At 53.4% G+C, this 16,938-nt stretch overlaps 1 protein-coding gene across 1 annotated transcript in view; it reads left to right on the top strand.

Moving 5' to 3' along the window:
• The window catches only part of LOC116984799 (NFX1-type zinc finger-containing protein 1-like), a 48,735-nt gene that overhangs the window by 16,692 nt on the left and 15,105 nt on the right, over positions 1-16,938 (top strand). Inside the window, exons 3-9 of the mRNA XM_033039181.1 lie at positions 540-864; positions 4,552-4,692; positions 6,154-6,299; positions 7,672-7,812; positions 8,948-9,104; positions 12,665-12,809; positions 13,771-13,893. Coding sequence (XP_032895072.1) covers positions 540-864; positions 4,552-4,692; positions 6,154-6,299; positions 7,672-7,812; positions 8,948-9,104; positions 12,665-12,809; positions 13,771-13,893 — 1,178 coding nt within the window. The remainder of the gene's footprint in view (positions 1-539; positions 865-4,551; positions 4,693-6,153; positions 6,300-7,671; positions 7,813-8,947; positions 9,105-12,664; positions 12,810-13,770; positions 13,894-16,938) is intronic.

Raw genomic sequence — 16,938 nt, 5'->3', positions numbered from 1 at the left:
GCTATTCGCCAGTTTAAGAAGCACTGTGTTAACTTACTCATTCCTGGGAGCATTCTTGTAAACCTCCTCTGGACCCTCCCCAGAGCCAACACATCCTGGATTCTCCCAATAGTGGAAACATCCACTCTTGCCCTCGCATACATCCAAAAAGCTGCTAACCCACCACACCACCTCCAGGTCCCTCAGGTCGGCCGACTTGGGGTTACTGACCATCCCGCGGTCTAGGCATAAGCTCAGGGGCGACCGTGCCTTTGTGGATGCAGCTCCTAGACTGTGGAACAGCATCCCCCTTCCCATCAGAACTGCCCCCTCCATCGACTCTTAAGTCTAGACTTAAAAACTATTTCTACTCACAAGCGTTTCTTGAGGTCCTCTGAGGGAGCACTGTACGTATGTATTTATGTATGTATCGTTAGATCTATGTACCACGTTTGTACCTGCACTGATGTAAAGCACTTTGGTCAACGAGAGTTGTTTTTGAATGTGCTATGGAAATAAAAGTGACTTGACTCTATCCTGACCTTGTGCTTTCTCCATAGACGAGGGATGGTCTGGAGGAAGGAGCTGGCTGGGTGCCGGGGACGGTGAGGGATAGTCCTGAGACCACTGGGTTGGCGGAAGAGTTCATCAGCATCACCGATCGGGAGGAGGAAGAGGGAGGCAGCGGGCAGGAGCGGGCCCAGCCTGGCTGGCATCCGGGACCAGTGGGACGTCCGTCTGCACGGACCAAGTACGTGGTCAACATCTTCAAGCAAGACCTGCGGTCCCTGCCATGGTTGAAGCACTTCGACAAGTCACAGCTCAAGGCCATTCAGAAGGCCCTGAGCCGGGAGTTTGCATTAATCCAGGGGTCGCCCGGTACAGGTATGTGGTGCTGGAGAGTTATTATTACTCTCGGGGTGCTGAGATAACACCGTTACAGTCTAGTTTATTGTCACGTGTACCGAGGTACAGTGAAAAGCTTTTGTTGCGCGCTATCCAGTCAGCGGAAAGACAATACGTGACTGCCATCGAGCCATTCACAGTGATAAGGGAATAACGTTTAGTGCAAGGTAAAGCCAGCAAAGTCCGATCAAGGATAGTCCGAGCGTCACCAAAGGGAGAGGTAGTAGTTCACCGCAGTAAGGTGAGTTAGACTCACACAGTTACACACATGGAAACAGGCCCTTCTGCCCACCTGCTATCTTCTCTTCACGCTAACCTTTCTCAGCTGTCTCTTTCCTCTGGTTTCTTCGGTGGAGTCCGTGCAGCGAGGAGCCTGACATACAGGAAGAGGATGGAGGGGGCTGGGAGCATCCAGGGGTGGGCCAGGATGTCACTGGCCCTCAGTCCCCCCCCCACCCTCAGTACCCCCCCCACCCTCAGTACCCCCCCCCCCCACCCTCAGTACCCCCCCACCCTCAGTACCCCCCCCACCCTCAGTACCCCCCCCCCCACCCTCAGTACCGCCCCCCCCCCCCCTCAGTACCCCCCCCCCACCCTCAGTACCCCCCCACCCTCAGTACCCCCCCACCCTCAGTACCCCCCCCCCCACCCCCTCACGTACCCCCCCCCCCACCCTCAGTACCCCCCCCCCCACCCCACCCTCAGTCCCCCCCCACCCTCAGTACCCCCCCCCCCACCCTCAGTACCCCCCCCCCCCTCAGTACCCCCCCCCCCTCCCCAGTACCCCCCCCCACCCCTCCTACCCCCCCCCCACCCTCGTACCCCCCCCCCCCAGCACCCCCCACGCCACCCTCCTCCCCCACCCTCGTGACCCCCACCACCAGCACTCATATCAGCCCCCCCACCCCTGTACCGCCCCCCCTCAGTACTTTACCCCACTTTCTCATCCACTCCCTGTGCCCCGGGGACAATTTACAGAGGGGGCCAATTAACCTGCAAACCCTCACGTCGCTGGGATGTTGGAGAAAACTGGAGCGTCCGTTAGTAACCACGCAGTCACAGAGAGAACGTGCAAACTCCACACAGACAGCACCCGAGGTCGGGGTTGAACACCGGGTCTCTGGCGCTGTGAGTCAGCAACTCTGCCACTGTGCCATGCTGGTCCCGTGCCGACAAAGATGCCCCAACTGAGCTGGTCCCACTTGCCCACGTTTGGCCCAGATCCCTCTCCAGCTCTCCTATCCACGTGTCTCTTAAATGCTGCTATAGTACGTGCCGCAACTACCTACAATGACAATCTTTCTTCCCGCTCACTTTAAAACCTCTGTCCTCTACTTCTTGATTCCCCTACTCTGGGTAAAAGACTCTGCATTCGCCCTGTTGGTTCCTCTCATGAGTTTATTCGGCGTTCACGGTGGCGCAGCGGTAGAGTTGCTGCCTTGCAGCGAATGCAGCGCCGGAGACCCGGGTTCCATCCCGACTACGGTTGCTGTCTGTACGGAGTTTGTGCGTTCTCCCCGTGACCTGCGTGGGTTTTCTCTGGTATCTTCGGTTTCCTTCCACACTCCAAAGACAAGACAATTCAATACAATACAATTCAATTTATTGTCATTTGGACCCCTTGAGGTCCAAACGAAATGCCGTTTCTGCAGCCATACATTACAAACAAATAGACCCAAGACACAACATAATTTACATAAACATCCATCACATTGCTGTGATGGAAGGCCAAAAAAAATTATCTCTCCACTGCACTCTCCCCCCCGATGTCAGAGTCAAAGTCAAAGTCAAAGCCCCCGGCGGACGATGGCGAATTGTCCCGCGGCCATTAAAGCCACACCGGGTGATGCAAGGTCGCACACCGGGTCTTGGTGTTGGAGCCCCCGGCGTGCGCTCGCAAACTCCCGCGGCCATTCCAAGCCGCGCGGGGCGGTGATGTAGGCCCCGCTCCAGGAGCTCTTCAACCCCGCAACTCGGGCGGGAGAAGTCGCCGTTGCGGGAGCCCTGAAAAGCGGTCTCCCTCCAGGGACCTGCGGGCTCCCGGTGCCGCCGTCCGCCAGACCCGCAGTTGCAGCCTCCGAAACTCCAGAGGTCGGGCCGCAGCAGCGTCCACCACAGCTCCACCCGCTCTGGACTCGGCCAGCTCCGCGACGGTGAGGTGAGTAGTCGGCACCACAGCCCCCGGTCTTCCTGTTGGAGGCCGCTCCTCGTTGCAGCCCCAACGACAACGGAGACCCGACAAAGAAAAGGCCGGGTCTCCCGTGCAGGGAGAGATTTAAAAGTTACCCCCACCCCCCCCCCCACACACATACCCCAACAAAAATAACAAAAACTACATAAAAACATAGACATTAAATAATAAAAAACGCAGACGGACTGCAGAGGCCGCTGCTGACGAGAGTCGCGCCGCCCACCGACGTACAGGTTTGTAGATTAAATGGCTTGGTATAAATGTAAAACATGTCCCTAGTGGGTGTAGGATAGTGTGAAGGGCCTGTCCCACTATCACGACCTAATTCACGACCTTTTTTACTCGTGGACATCTTTCAGATAGGCTAGAAAAACGCCCCGACCTACTTAATGCCACGAGTACCCACGACTAGCATCACGATCTACCTACGACCTACCTATGACCTAACTACGACCTCGTGACGACCATGCTGCGAGTATGTCAAGGGGCAAACTCGGCAGAGGTCGTGAATTAGGTCATGAAAGTGGGACAGGCCCTTTAGTGTGCAGGGATCACTGGTCGGTGTGGACACGATGGGCCGAAGGGCCTGTTTCTGCGCTGTATCTCTAAACTAAACTATCTTGAAACTATTCACCTCTATAAAATCACCTCTATAAACCCAAGATTAGATTAGATTAGATTAGATCCTTTATTTGTCATTCAGATCCTTTATTTGCCTGCAGCCATACATATAATAATAAACAACAAAACACACAATAAACACATATTAACATCCACCACAGTGAGTTCACCAGGCACCTCCTCACTGTGATGGAGGCAAAAGTCTTAGGGTTACAGTCTCTTCCCTCCTCTTCTCCCTCTGCGCTGAGACGATATATTGTTACCGCACCGGGCGATGGTAGTCAGTCCCGCGACTCACCGAGCTCGGCGAACGGGCCGGTTCAAGCTCCGCGGCACGGGGTGATCGAAGCTGCCGCCCTCCAGTCCAGGGCTAAAATTCTCAGATTGCCCAACCTCCACCTATACATTGGCTCCTCAAATCCTGTAACGTGGACCTGAAACATCAGCATTAGTGTTTAAGGGGCTTTTAGCGAAGCACGTGGAGGGAATAGAGGAATATGGATCACGTGCAGGCAGAGGAGCTCAGTTTAACTTGCCATCATGTTTTAGCACAGACATTGTGGGCCGAAGGGCCCGTTCCTGTGCTGTACGCTCCTATGTTTCATGAGTATGAGATGGAGCAATGTCCTGAACTCAACCACTGAATGGCCTCCAGACTAGCCCAGTGTGCTGTGCCTGGCCTGGTCTGTTGTAGGTGGATGGGGAGAGCGGGTGTGTTGGGCATCCAGGCAAGTGGTTGAGGGGTAACTAACCCCGGGAGGGTGGGGGGAGGTGACCACCGGATGGGGTGGTGTGGGGGCCACTGTATATGAGGGGAGGGGTCTCCAGGCTGAGGCTGTGGTGTGTTGCTGCAGGGAAGACCTTTGTTGGACTGAAGCTGGTGGAACTGCTGCTACACAACGGGGAGCTGTGGCAGGAGGGGGAGGGGTGCGGACAGGGCAGTCCCATCCTGGTGGTCTGCAACACCAACAACACCCTGGACCTCTTCCTGGAAGGTGAGACACGGCCTCTGTTTGCAAACATGGAGAGCGAGGTGGCGGAGGGCGGGGGGGGGGGGAGTAATGCGTGTGCATGTTCCTCACACGCCCTTGAATCGCCCTCCACATTTGTGGTGCCACACCCTCCCCCGCAGTGCAGCCCCTCCCCCCCCGCAGTGCAGCCCCCCTCCCCCCGCAGTGCCCCCCCCCCCGCAGTGCAGCCCTCCCCCCCCGCAGTGCAGCCCTCCCCACACATCGCGCCTCTCCATCGCTCCCACCCCGGCGCGGCAGTCCCTCACCGCCACTCCCACTGCGCGACGCCTCCTCAGTACCAGCCCTCGTTGATTGGGGGAGGGGCTGCACTATGCACTAGGGGAGGGGCTGTACTATGCACTAGGGGAGGGGCTGTGCTATGCACTAGGGGAGGGGCTGCACTATGCACTAGGGGAGGGGCTGTACTATGCACTGGGTGAGGGGCTGTACTATGCACTGGGGGAGGGGCTGTGCTATGCACTGGGGGAGGGGCTGCACTATGCACTAGGGGAGGGGCTGTACTATGCACTGGGTGAGGGGCTGTACTATGCACTGGGGGAGGGGCTGTGCTATGCACTGGGGGAGGGGCTGTACTATGCACTGGGGGAGGGGCTGCACTATGCACTAGGGGAGGGGCTGTGCTATGCACTGGGGGAGGGGCTGTGCTATGCACTGGGGGAGGGGCTGTACTATGCACTGGGGGAGGGGCGGAACTGAGGGGGGCACCTACAAATGTTTCTGCACGAAAAGACAAAAGATGTGAGACAAATGATAAAAGAGGTGAAAATTGTGAAGCCAGAGGAAGGATGATGGGGAGGGGGGGGGGGAGAAATGGGTGCACGACTAGATAGGGCACAGAGAAGAGTGGGGGTGGTGGGGTGGTGGAGAGGGTGAGGAGAAGGAAGGTTAGCAAATTCAATGTTGGTACTGTTGGATAGTAAGCTACCCAAGCGGAATATGAGGTGCTGATCTTCCAGTTTGCGTGTGGCCTCACCCTGGCAGTGGAGGAGGCCCAGGACAGGAGGGTCAGTGTGGGAAGGGGAGATTAACTGGGAGATCCTGCCCCAGGTCAATCAGAAACTGTCCGTGACTAGGACTCGGTGAATCACACAGAGACCGTTGTCAGACACACCGCCTTCCTTGTAACTGTAGGAAGGAACTGCAGGTGCTGGTTTAAGCCGAAGATAGACACAAAAAGCTGGAGTAACTCAGCGAGACAGGCAGCATCTCTGGAAAAAAGGAATGGGTGACGTTTTGGGTCGAAGGGCCTCGACCAGAGACATCACCCATTCCTTCTCTCCAGAGATGCTGCCTGTCCCGCTGAGTTACTCCAGCATTGTGTGTCTGTCTTCACCCTCCTTGGAAGTCTGTTCAAAAGTAAAATTCAGTCCCATCAGACGGACAGAGTTCCCTTGTGCTGACTGTCTGTGATTGACTCTGTGTCAGGGCTCCTGGAGACTGACTGCTCCAAGATTGTGCGCATTGGGGGCTTTTGCCAAAACAAGAGGCTGCACAACTTCACCCTGGAGAACATTCGCAGTGCGAGACTGAAGGGGATGCTGACTCCAGTGCAGAGACGCAGATTCAAAGAGGTAGGCCTGACCCCTGACCGTGAGGTGATGGCGGACTCGGTGACCATTCCCTCTTCACAAACAGCAGTTATCCTAGCTCCGACTCCCATTCCATGCTCTCTATCCAAGCTTCAGACTGGTGGCCTGAAGATTTGGTGATCAGTCTTAATAGACAATAGGTGCAGGAGGAGGCCATTCGGCCCTTCGAGCCAGCACCGCCATTCAATGTGATCATGGCTGATCATCCCCAATCTGTACCCCGTTCCTGCCTTCTCCCCATATCCCCCTGATTCCACTAACTTTGAGCCCTATCTAGAAAGTATCCAGAGAACCAGCCTCCACCGCCCTCTGAGGTAGAGAATTCCACACACTCGCAACTCTCTGTGAGGAAAAAGTGTTTCCTCGTCTCCGTTCTAAATGGCTCACTCCTTATTCCTAAGAAGCGTCCCAACACGAAACGTTGTCTGTCCATTCCCTTCACAGATGCTGCCTGACCCGCTGAGTTCCTTCTGGCACTTGGTGTTTTACTCAGGACTCCAACATCTGCAACCTCTTGTATCTAGAGACTATGGTGTTACAGTAATGGACCCAGTGTTAGGGTCATAGTCAAAGAGCCATCAAAATGGTGAGAGGCCCTTCGGCCCAGCTCTGTCCATGCCTGGCCTGTATATCCCTCCAAACCTTCCGTCTCCGTAAAAATGGTGTTGCTGTTATAGGGAGTGTTATCCCCCTGTCCCACTTAGGAGACCTAAACAGCAACCTCTGGTGACCTTGCCCGCCACCCAAGGTTTCCATGAGGTCACCAGAGGTTTTGGTCCCTCTCCCTAATGGTTGAAAGTGGTCTCCGCATGGTCGAGGCTTCATCTAGGTTGCTACTATTTTTTCATCATGATTAAAACCGGCCTCGACTATAAATAGGTTGCCGTTTTAAAAATCGATCATTTTTTAGTCGCAGGTCTAGTCGAAGCCGGTTTCCTTCATAGTCGAGGAAGGTTTTCAACATATGCGTGGGAGGTGGTAGGAGGTTGCAGGTCACCTCCACCTTGATATATGTTTTTTTTGGGTGGAGGGAAAGGTCACCAGAGGTTGCAGTTTTGGTCTCCTAAGTGGGACAGGGGCAATAATAGACTCCCAACATCTGCAGTCTCGTGTATGTACAGCGTTACAGTTATGGAGAGTGTTGGGGTCAAAGTCATGCATTGGGGGTTGGGGGGCCATACAGCATGGAGAAAGGCCCTTCGGCCCAACTTGTCCGTGCAGACCCAGCAGCTTGCCTGAGCCCGCGTCTGGCCCGTATCCTTCTGACCGTTTCCTCGCAGTGTACCGAACCATCCCCTGGCTGTGTCGACCCCCCTCCCCCTCACCCCCCCTTGACCGATGCCTCCTCTTCCAGATCAAAGAGAAGATAGAGAAGGTGAAAGCTGACATCCTGTACTGCTCCAAGATCCTGGAGCTGCTCCCGCTGGGAATCCTCGACGAGAAGGAACTGGCCCCGGAAATGCAGGCTGACATGAGCACGCTGGGCCTGAGCTCGGTAATTGGGGCTGGGGTCTTTCCCCCACCCACAAAGGGGTGACGGGGGGGGGGGGGGGGGTTGGGTGGACAGGGGGCAGAGTCACACCAGGGTGGAGGCCGGTCTGGGGGAGGGTATCCCAGTCAAGGGATATGGGGGGAAAAGCAGGAACGGGGTACCGATTTTGGATGATCAGCCATGATGGTATTGAGTGGCGGTGCTGGCTCGAAGGGCCGAATGGCCTACTCCTGCACCTATTGTCTATGTTTCTAGGCTGTGGTTTGTGCCCGTCTGGGCCTCACAGCTCCCCGAGACCCAGGTTCAATCCTGACCTTGGGTTCTAAGGTGCAGTAAGATTATTTAGATGGCCCGCTGATCATCAGAAAGATTATCGTCCAACACAAGTACAATCCCGGTTAAGTACATAATGCATGGAAACATCCCATTGAGTCCATATGCAACAGTTCTGGCGGCATTTCACAGTCTCAGCAATAGCTGGCTAAAGGCCCGTGGCAGCCTTTGCCTCTCTCTGTCTGTCCCGCGAACCTTCATCCTCCTCCTACAGCCATTGTCAAACTTAGTGCCCCAGGGGGTGCTGCCTCCCACAGCCGACCTCAAAGGTGCAGAAGGTGAGACCTCCCCCTCCCCACCGGTTGTTCCTGCCGTCCCCTGTCCAGCATTCACCGACTCTCTCCACCTCCTTCTACGGTTCCGAGTCTCCAGGGGCCAGCAGACGCCGGGAGCGGTGGTCCCTCCCCCTCCCTCCCCCTCTCCCCCGCCCCCTCCCCCTCCCCCTCCCCCTCCCCCTCCTCTCCTCTCCCTCTCCCTCTCCCTCTCCCTCTCCCTCTCCCTCTCCCTCTCCCTCTCCCTCTCCCTCCCTCTCGCTCTCTCTCTCTCTCTCTCTCTCTCTCTCTCTCTCTCCTTCTCCCTCTCCCTCTCCCTCTCCCTCTCCCTCTCCCTCTCCCTCTCCCTCTCCCTCTCCCTCTCCCCCCCCCCACCCCCCCCCTCCCCGTCTCTTCTCCCCGTCTCTTCTCCTGTCTCTTCCTCTCCCCCCTCCCCCCCTCTTGTTTAGGGATGGGCCAGTGGGTATTCGGGCTGTGGTGAGGTCCGTGTGCATGGATTAACAATGCTCTTTGCCTCCTCTCCATTGCGGCAGATCCCGCTGCGTGAGTCTGTTAGCGGGATCATCCTGGAGTGGCTGGAGATCCCGCAGCACCTGTGGGCAGGGACGGATGCTGAGAGTGTGGGAGCGGACCAGGAGCAGGCTGGTGCCGAGCACTCCCGATACTTCCCCTACGTTGCAGTGGCAGCAGGCAAGTCTCTCCATCCCCCCCCCCCCCCTTCCCCATCCCTCCCTTCCCCAATCGCCCACGAACGTCTCGCTCAACGGAACGGGCGCAGAGCGCTGGGGAAACTGCGCGGGTCAGGCAGCATCTCCAGAGGACAAGGGTGCGCCACGCTTCTGGTCGGGACCCTTCGAAGGTTCACCAGTGATTCCTGGGATGGCAGGACTTTCATATGAAGAAAGACTGGATAGACTTGGCTTGTACTCGCTAGAATTTAGAAGATTGAGGGGGAACTTAAGGGGTTGCACAGGCTAGATGGAAAGATGGGTGTGAGCCCAGACAGGATAACTTGTGAAACCTGAGGGTCGGGGATGGCTACCGATTGAATACCCCGTTGGAAAGGTGACGGGGGAATGGAGGGGGAGTAGGAATGGGAGGGGAGAAACTGGTGCAAGGACAGTCGAGGTTCGGGAAGGGCGAGGGGTGGTCTTGGGGGGGGGGGGGGGGGTTTGGGAAAAGAGGGGAGGGCTGACTGTGGATAGACAAAGTGCTGAAGTAACTCAGCGGGACGGGCAGCATCCCTGGAGAGAAGGAATGGGTGACCTTTCGGGTCTTCAGACTAGAGTCGGGGAAAGGAGAGATCTAGACGGTGACGTGGAGAGATATAGAACAAATGCATGAAAGATATGCAATAAAAGTCACAATGATGAAGGAGACGGGTCATTGCCAGCTGTCTAAAGGAAGAGCGTTCACGTCGCGGCTCTGTTTCCACCAATCTTTCCACCACCACGCACAAGAAGCACGAGACGCCATTGTATGCAGATGCTGAGAAGTGTGTCCAGCTCTGTCTGAACTATTTCTAAACTTGTGATGTGGGCTCGATCAAAAGAAGCTGTTCGCTCAGTGACAACTTAAAGCTGGGTTGGAGACCGTGGGAATACAGGAGTTACTTGAAGTTGGAGAAATCAATATTTTATTCAATAAATCAATATTGAATTCTCCAACTTCAAGTAACCCCGGCATTCCCCCTCTCTCTCTCTCTGTCTCTCTCTCTCTCTCTCTCCATCCCACCCACACCCAAGTCTCTGACCGGAAAGCATTGCAGAGGGTGGTGAAAATTGCCCAACGCATCACCGGTTCCTCGCTCCCCTCCATTGAGTCTGTCCAAAGCAAGCGTTGTCTGTGAAGGGCTCTCAGCATCGCCAAGGACTGCTCTCACCCCAACAACAGACTGTTTACCCTCCTACCATCTGGGAGACGCTACAGGTCTCTCCGTTGCCGGACCAGCAGGTCCAGGAACAGCTTCTTCCCTGCGGCTGTTACACAACTTAACCCTGCACCTTGGTGATGGCCAGTCATCCCCCCCCCTCAGACACCCCTTCCCCCAGTGACTGATCTCCCCCCCCCACCCCGAAAATTGCACTACAGCTACTGTATATACATATATATATTTTACTGCTCCATTATTCTATGTTCGCTCTTCTGGGGGAGCTGCTAACTGCATTTCGTTGTCTGTGTACTTGTACACTTCACAATGACAAAGTCTGAATCTGAATCTGTCGCACCAGCTTCTCGTTCTCACCTAGCAAACAGCAAACTTTCTTCATCATTGTTGCTTTTTTGCATATCTTTCATTCCTTTGTTCTGTATCTCTCGACATCATCATCTATATCTCTCGTTTCCCTCTCCTCCCGACTCTCTCAGTCTGAAGAAGGGTGTCGACCCGAAACGTCACCCATTCCTTCTCACCAGAGATGCTGCCTGTCCCGCTGGGTTACTCCAGCATTATTGTGTCTATATCTTCGAGGAGAACGAGTACGTGGATTCCAGGACGTGGCGTGGCTGGCAGTTAAGGGTGGTGAAGAAGCCCTTTGGCACGCTGGCATTTGGATGAGTCAAGAGTGCTTTATTGTCATATGAAATTCTTACTTGCTACAGAAAATGTGAATATGGTGGGGGGGTGGGGGGGAAGTTAAATAAATAAATAAATGGATGTTACGGTTGAATGCGATGTTGGTGAGGCTGTATTTGGAGTCTTGTTTTCAGTTTTGCTCTGCCCTGCTCCATTAAACTGGAAAGAGTGCAGAGACGATTTATATAGGATGTTGCCTGGTCTCAATGCCCTAAGCTATGGGGAGAGACTGGGCGGGCTAGGACTTTACTGGAGTGTAGGAGACTGAAGGGTGATCTTATCGAGGTGTATAAAAATATAGAGGGCAATAGACAATAGGTGTAGGAGTAGGCCATTCGGCCCTTCGAGCCAGCACCGCCATTCAATGTGATCATGGCTGATCGTCCCCAATCAGTACCCCGTTCCTGCCTTCTCCCCATATCCCCTGACTCCACTATCTATAAGAGCCCTATCTAGCTCTCTCTTGAAAGCATCCAGAGAACCGGCCTCTGAGGCAGAGAATTCCACAGACTCGCAACTCTCTGGATGATAAAGTCTTTCTTCATCTCCGTTCTAAATGGCTTACCCCTTATTCCTAAACTGTGACCCCTGGTTCTTGACTCCCCCAACATCTCGACTCCCCCAACCTCTAGCGTGTCCAAACCCTTAAAAATCTTATATGTTTCAATAAGATCGCCTCTCATTCTTCTAAATGAGATGGATTGAATAGACGGATTGAATGTAGCCTTTTTCCCAGAGTAGGGCAGCCCAGAACCAGAGGATGTAGGTTTAAGGTGAGAGGGGAAAGATCTAATCAGAACGTGAGGGGCAACTTTCTCATGCAAAGGATGGTGGGGGTATGGAACGAGCTGCCTGAGGAGGTAGTTGAGGCAGGTACAATGACGATATTTAAAAGTCACTTGGAGAGGTACATAAGTGATATGGGCCAAACACAGGCAGGTGGGACTAGCGTAGATGTGACTTCCTGGTCGGCATGTATGGGCTTACATAGAAAATAGGTGCAGGAGGAGGCCATTCGGCCCTTCGAGCCAGCACCGCCATTCATTGTGATCATGGCTGATCGTCCCCAATCAATAATCTATGCCTGCCTTCTCCCCATATCCCTTGACTCCACTAGCCCCTAGAGCTCTACCTAACTCTCTCTTAAATCCAACCAGTGATTTGGCCTCCACTGCCCTCTGTGGCAGGGAATTCCATAAATTCAGAACTCTCTGGGTGAAAAAGTTTTTTCTCACCTCAGTCTTCAATGGCCTCCCCTTTGTTCGAAGACTGTGGCCCCTGGTTCTGGACTCGCCCAACATTGGGAACATTTTTCCTGCATCTAGCTTGTCCAGTCCTTTTATAATTTTATATGTTTCTATAAGAAACCCCCTCATCCTTCTAAACTCCAGTGAATACAAGCCTAGTCTTTTCAATATTTCCTCATATGACAGTCCCGCCATCCCAGGGATCAATCTCGTGAACCTACGCTGCACTGCCTCAATCACAAGGATGTCCTTCCTCAAATTAGGAGACCAAAACTGTACACAATACACCAGATGTGGTCTCGCCAGAGCTCTATACAACTGCAGAACAGTTGAAGGGCTGAAGGGGCAGTTTTGGTGCAGTGTGCGTGGTCACAGCCAGTGTGTGTGTGATGGTCAGGTTGATCTCAGTCACTGGCGGTGGTCTGAAGCGTTCCCCCTCCCTCAGCAGATGGCAGCATCTTTCACGTTGTTGGACGGCGATGATGAAGATGGCTGTGAGCCCGGGGAGATGCCGGACAGCGCCCAGCAGTGGGCACGGGAGAAGTTTGCTTACGTCCTCGGCGAAAACGCAGGGTACGGTGCCGACAGCCGCTCGCGCTCCCGCCCCTCGTCACAAACCCGGGGGCCCCTCGTATCCACGCCCTCCCCTCCCCGCTCGATACCCTCCCTTCCTGGATACCCCTCGTATCCACCACCACCCGATACATTCAACCCCACTCGATACATCCGCTCGATATATACGCCCAATACATCCACCCCGCCCGATAATCCAATCCCACCCCACTCAATACATCCCCTCAATATGCCCACCCCAATCAATACCCTCTGCTCGATACATCTCCTCTTGATATATCCACCCGCTCGATGTAGCCCCCTCAATATCCCAATTGTGGAGAGGAAGTTTCCACCAGTGGGAGAGTCCAGGGCTAGAGGTCAGACACAACCTGACAAATTAAGGGACGTTCTTTTAGGAAGATGAGGAGAAATGTCTTTAGTCAGAGGGTCGTGAATCTGTGGGATTCTTTGCCTCCACCTTGATAAAGTCTGCAGCGCTGTTGATATGCATCCCCCCCCCCCCCCAACACCCGTTAGATACGTTCTTCTCCTCCCCCCCCCCCCATCTCCCCACCTTACTCGGTTGCCCCACTCAGTATCCCTGTTGATGTCCCTCTCTCCTTCAATGTACCCCGCTGTTTGATATTGCTTCTGTTCAATATCACCTCCCCCTCTATATACCCCTTCAATACCCCACCCCACCCCTGCTTGATATCACACCCCCTCTACATACCCCCAGCTCCATAAACCCCCCCCCCCCAGGATAAATAGTGCCTTGATTAATCCCCGCCTCATTCCTCCACCCTCTATCTCATCCCCCCCTTCTCAATATCACCCCCGAACACTGCATTACGCCGCCTCTTGCTTGATACTAACTCCTGCTTGATATCCCCCCCCCCCTTCCCGTTCCTTTTCAAACCTGCCCGTCTCCTGCTGATTCCCCCCTCCCCCCATTCTCTCCCCGCCCCCCCTCTCGCAGGGACAAGGCGGAGTCGACCATCCAGAGGTGCCTGTCTGAGCACAGCGTCATGAGTGTGGAGGAGGTGCAGAAAGTGGGGAGGATCTGGGACCTACCTATGGATCATCGCTGGCGGCTCTACAGGTAACTGACGGGGATAGCAGCCCTGCTGAGGGGCCGAACGGGTCCGGGCAACTTCTGCACCTCTCAACATCTTCTCCATCCCTCCTTAAATCCACGTCCCTTCACCTTTAAACTCCCCCAACCCCGCGGGATTATCCGCTTTATCAACGTCTCGTGGTTGGATACACTACACTCTCGTGATTTTCTACACCGCGATAGCTCTCTAAAGGCCACTCGAGATTTTACACGCCTCTACAGTTCTCTATACACCTCATGAATTTCCCCCCCACCTCTATAAGCTATAACTGCACTCTTTTTTATCTCTCTTTCCGCACTACCTGTTGTATAGTTTTAGTATAGTTTTAGTTTAGTGCCGATTCAGGCGCTCCAAGCCGCGGAGTGTGTTTGACCGTCCCAACGTCGGAGTTTTGACCATCCCGATGTTTGTGTTAAATTCTATTGTGTATTATAGGTCCCTTCGAGCCAGCGCCGCCATTCAACGTGATCATGGCTGATCATCCCCAATCAGTACCCCGTTCCTGCCTTCTCCCCATATCCCCTGGCTCCGCTATTTTTAAGAGCCCTATCTAGATCTCACTTGAAAGCATCCAGAGAACCTGCCTCCACCGCCCTCTGAGGCAGAGAATTCCACACTCACAACTCTCTGTGAGAAAAAGTGTTTCCTCGTCTCCGTTCTAAATGGCTTACCCCTTATTCTTAAACTGTGGCCCCTGGTTCTGGACTCCCCCAACATCAGGAACATGTTTCCTGCCTCTAGCGTGTCCAAACCCTTCACAATCTTATATGTTTCAATGAGATACCCTCTCATCCTTCTAAACTCCAGAGTGTACAAGCCCAGCTGCTCCATTCTCTCAACATATGACAGTCCCGCCATCCCGGGAATTAACCTTGTGAACCTACGCTGCAGTCCCTCAATAGCAAGAATGTCCTTCCTCAAATTAGGGGAGCAAAACTACACACAATACTCCAGGTGTGGTCTCACTAGGGCCCTGTACAACTGCAGAAGAACCCATTTGCTCCTATATTCGATTCCTCTTGTTATAAAGGCCAACATGCCATTCGCTTTCTTCACTGCCTGCTGTACCTGCATGCTTACTTTCATAGACTGATGTACAAGGACCCCCAGATCCCGTTGTACTTCCCCTTTTCCCAACTTGTACCGCTGCTGGCAAATTCATTTCACTGCACCTTCGGGTGGTATGTGTGGAATAAAATTGACTTTGACTTTGATTGTCACCTGTACCGAGGTACAGCGAAAAGCTTGTTGTTGCATGCTAACCAGTCAGCGGACACATAGAAACATAGAAAATAGGTGCAGGAGTAGGCCATTCGGCCCTTCGAGCCTGCACCGCCATTCAATATGATCATGGCTGATCATCCAACTCAGTATCCTGTACCTGCCTTCTCTCCATACCTCCTGATCCCTTTAGCTACAAGGGCCACATCTAACTCCCTCTTAAATATAGCCAATGAACTGGCCTCAACTGCCTTCTGTGGCAGAGAATTCCACAGATTCACCACTCTCTGTGTGAAAAATGTTTTTCTCATCTCGGTCCTAAAAGACTTCCCTCTTATCCTTAAACTGTGTGTGTGGCCCCTTGTTCTGGACTTCCCCAACATCGGGAACAATCTTCCTGCATCTAGCCTGTCCAACCCCTTAAGAATTTTGTAAGTTTCTATAAGATCCCCCCTCAATCTTCTCGGAAAGGCGAGGCATGATTCCAATTGAGCCGTCCACAGTGTACAGATACATGATAAGCTTTTAGTACAAGTCCGATTTGAAAGATAGTCTGAGGGTCTTCAATGAGGTAGACCCTGAGTAGCTCAGGACTGTTCTCTGGTTGTTAGTGGGATGGTTACAGTATGATTTGTACATATGGACCCTGTCCATCACACAGACCAGACTCCCCAACATTGACTGCATCTACACTTCACGCTGCCTCAGAAAACATAATCAAAGACCTGCCCCCACCCCAATTATTTTACTCCCTCCCATCCAGCAGAAGGTACAGAAGCCTGAAAGTGCACACCACCACACTCAGGAGCAGCTTCTTCCCCTCCGTCATCAGGCTTCTGAACGGTCATAAGTAATCGGAGTAGAATTAGGCCATTCGGCCCATCAAGTCTACTCTGCCATTCAATCATGGCTGATCTATCTCTCCCTCCTAACCCCATTCTCCTGCCTTCTCCCCATAACCCCTGACACCCGCACTAATCAAGAATCTATCTATCTCTACCTTAAATATATCCACTGATTGGCCTCCACAGCCTTCGGTGGCAAAGAATTCCACAGATTCACCACCCTCTAAAAAAATTTCTCCTCATCTTCCTAAAAGAATGCCCCTTAATTCGTAAGGCTATGACCTCTAGTCCTAGACTCTCCCACTAGTAGAAACATCCTCTCCACATCCACTCTATCCAGGCCTTTCACTATTCTGTATGTTTCAATGAGGTCCCCCCTCATTCTTCTAAACTCCAGCGAGTACAGGCCCAGTGCCGACAAACACTCATCATAGGTTAACCCTCTCATTCCTGGGATCATTCTTGTAAACCTCCTCTGGGCCCTCTCCAGAGCCAACACATCCTTCCGCAGTTATGGGGCCCAAAATCGCTCACAATATTCCAAATGCAGCCTGACCAGCGCCTTATAGAGCCTCAACATAACATCCCTGTTTTTGTGTACAGGCCCTCTTGAAATAAGAGTCCTTCGGTAAGCTAGGGAACTGTTCAGTTCACCTCTACGACTTTGTGGACACTGGGCTTTGTGGAACTGATGCGCTACAATGCTGAGAACTATATTCTATACTCTGTATCTTCCCCATTGCTCTTCCTGTTGTACTTGAGTTTGACTTTATTGTATTTATGTATCTGATTGGATAGACACAAAATGCTGGAGTAACTCAGCGGGACAGGCAGCGTCTATGGAGAGACCAAACGCTGACTGGCCGATCGTTTTGCTGAACACCTTCGCTCAGCCCGCCTGGACCTACGCGTGTGTGTGTGTGTGTGTGTGTGTGTGTGTGTGTGTGTGTGTGTGTGTGTGTG

This window comes from Amblyraja radiata, chromosome 2 (genome assembly GCF_010909765.2).
Source record: "Amblyraja radiata isolate CabotCenter1 chromosome 2, sAmbRad1.1.pri, whole genome shotgun sequence".
NCBI classification, from domain to species: domain Eukaryota; kingdom Metazoa; phylum Chordata; class Chondrichthyes; order Rajiformes; family Rajidae; genus Amblyraja; species Amblyraja radiata.
Note: the sequence above shows the minus strand (reverse complement) of the source record. Positions and strands in the feature narration are given on the sequence as shown.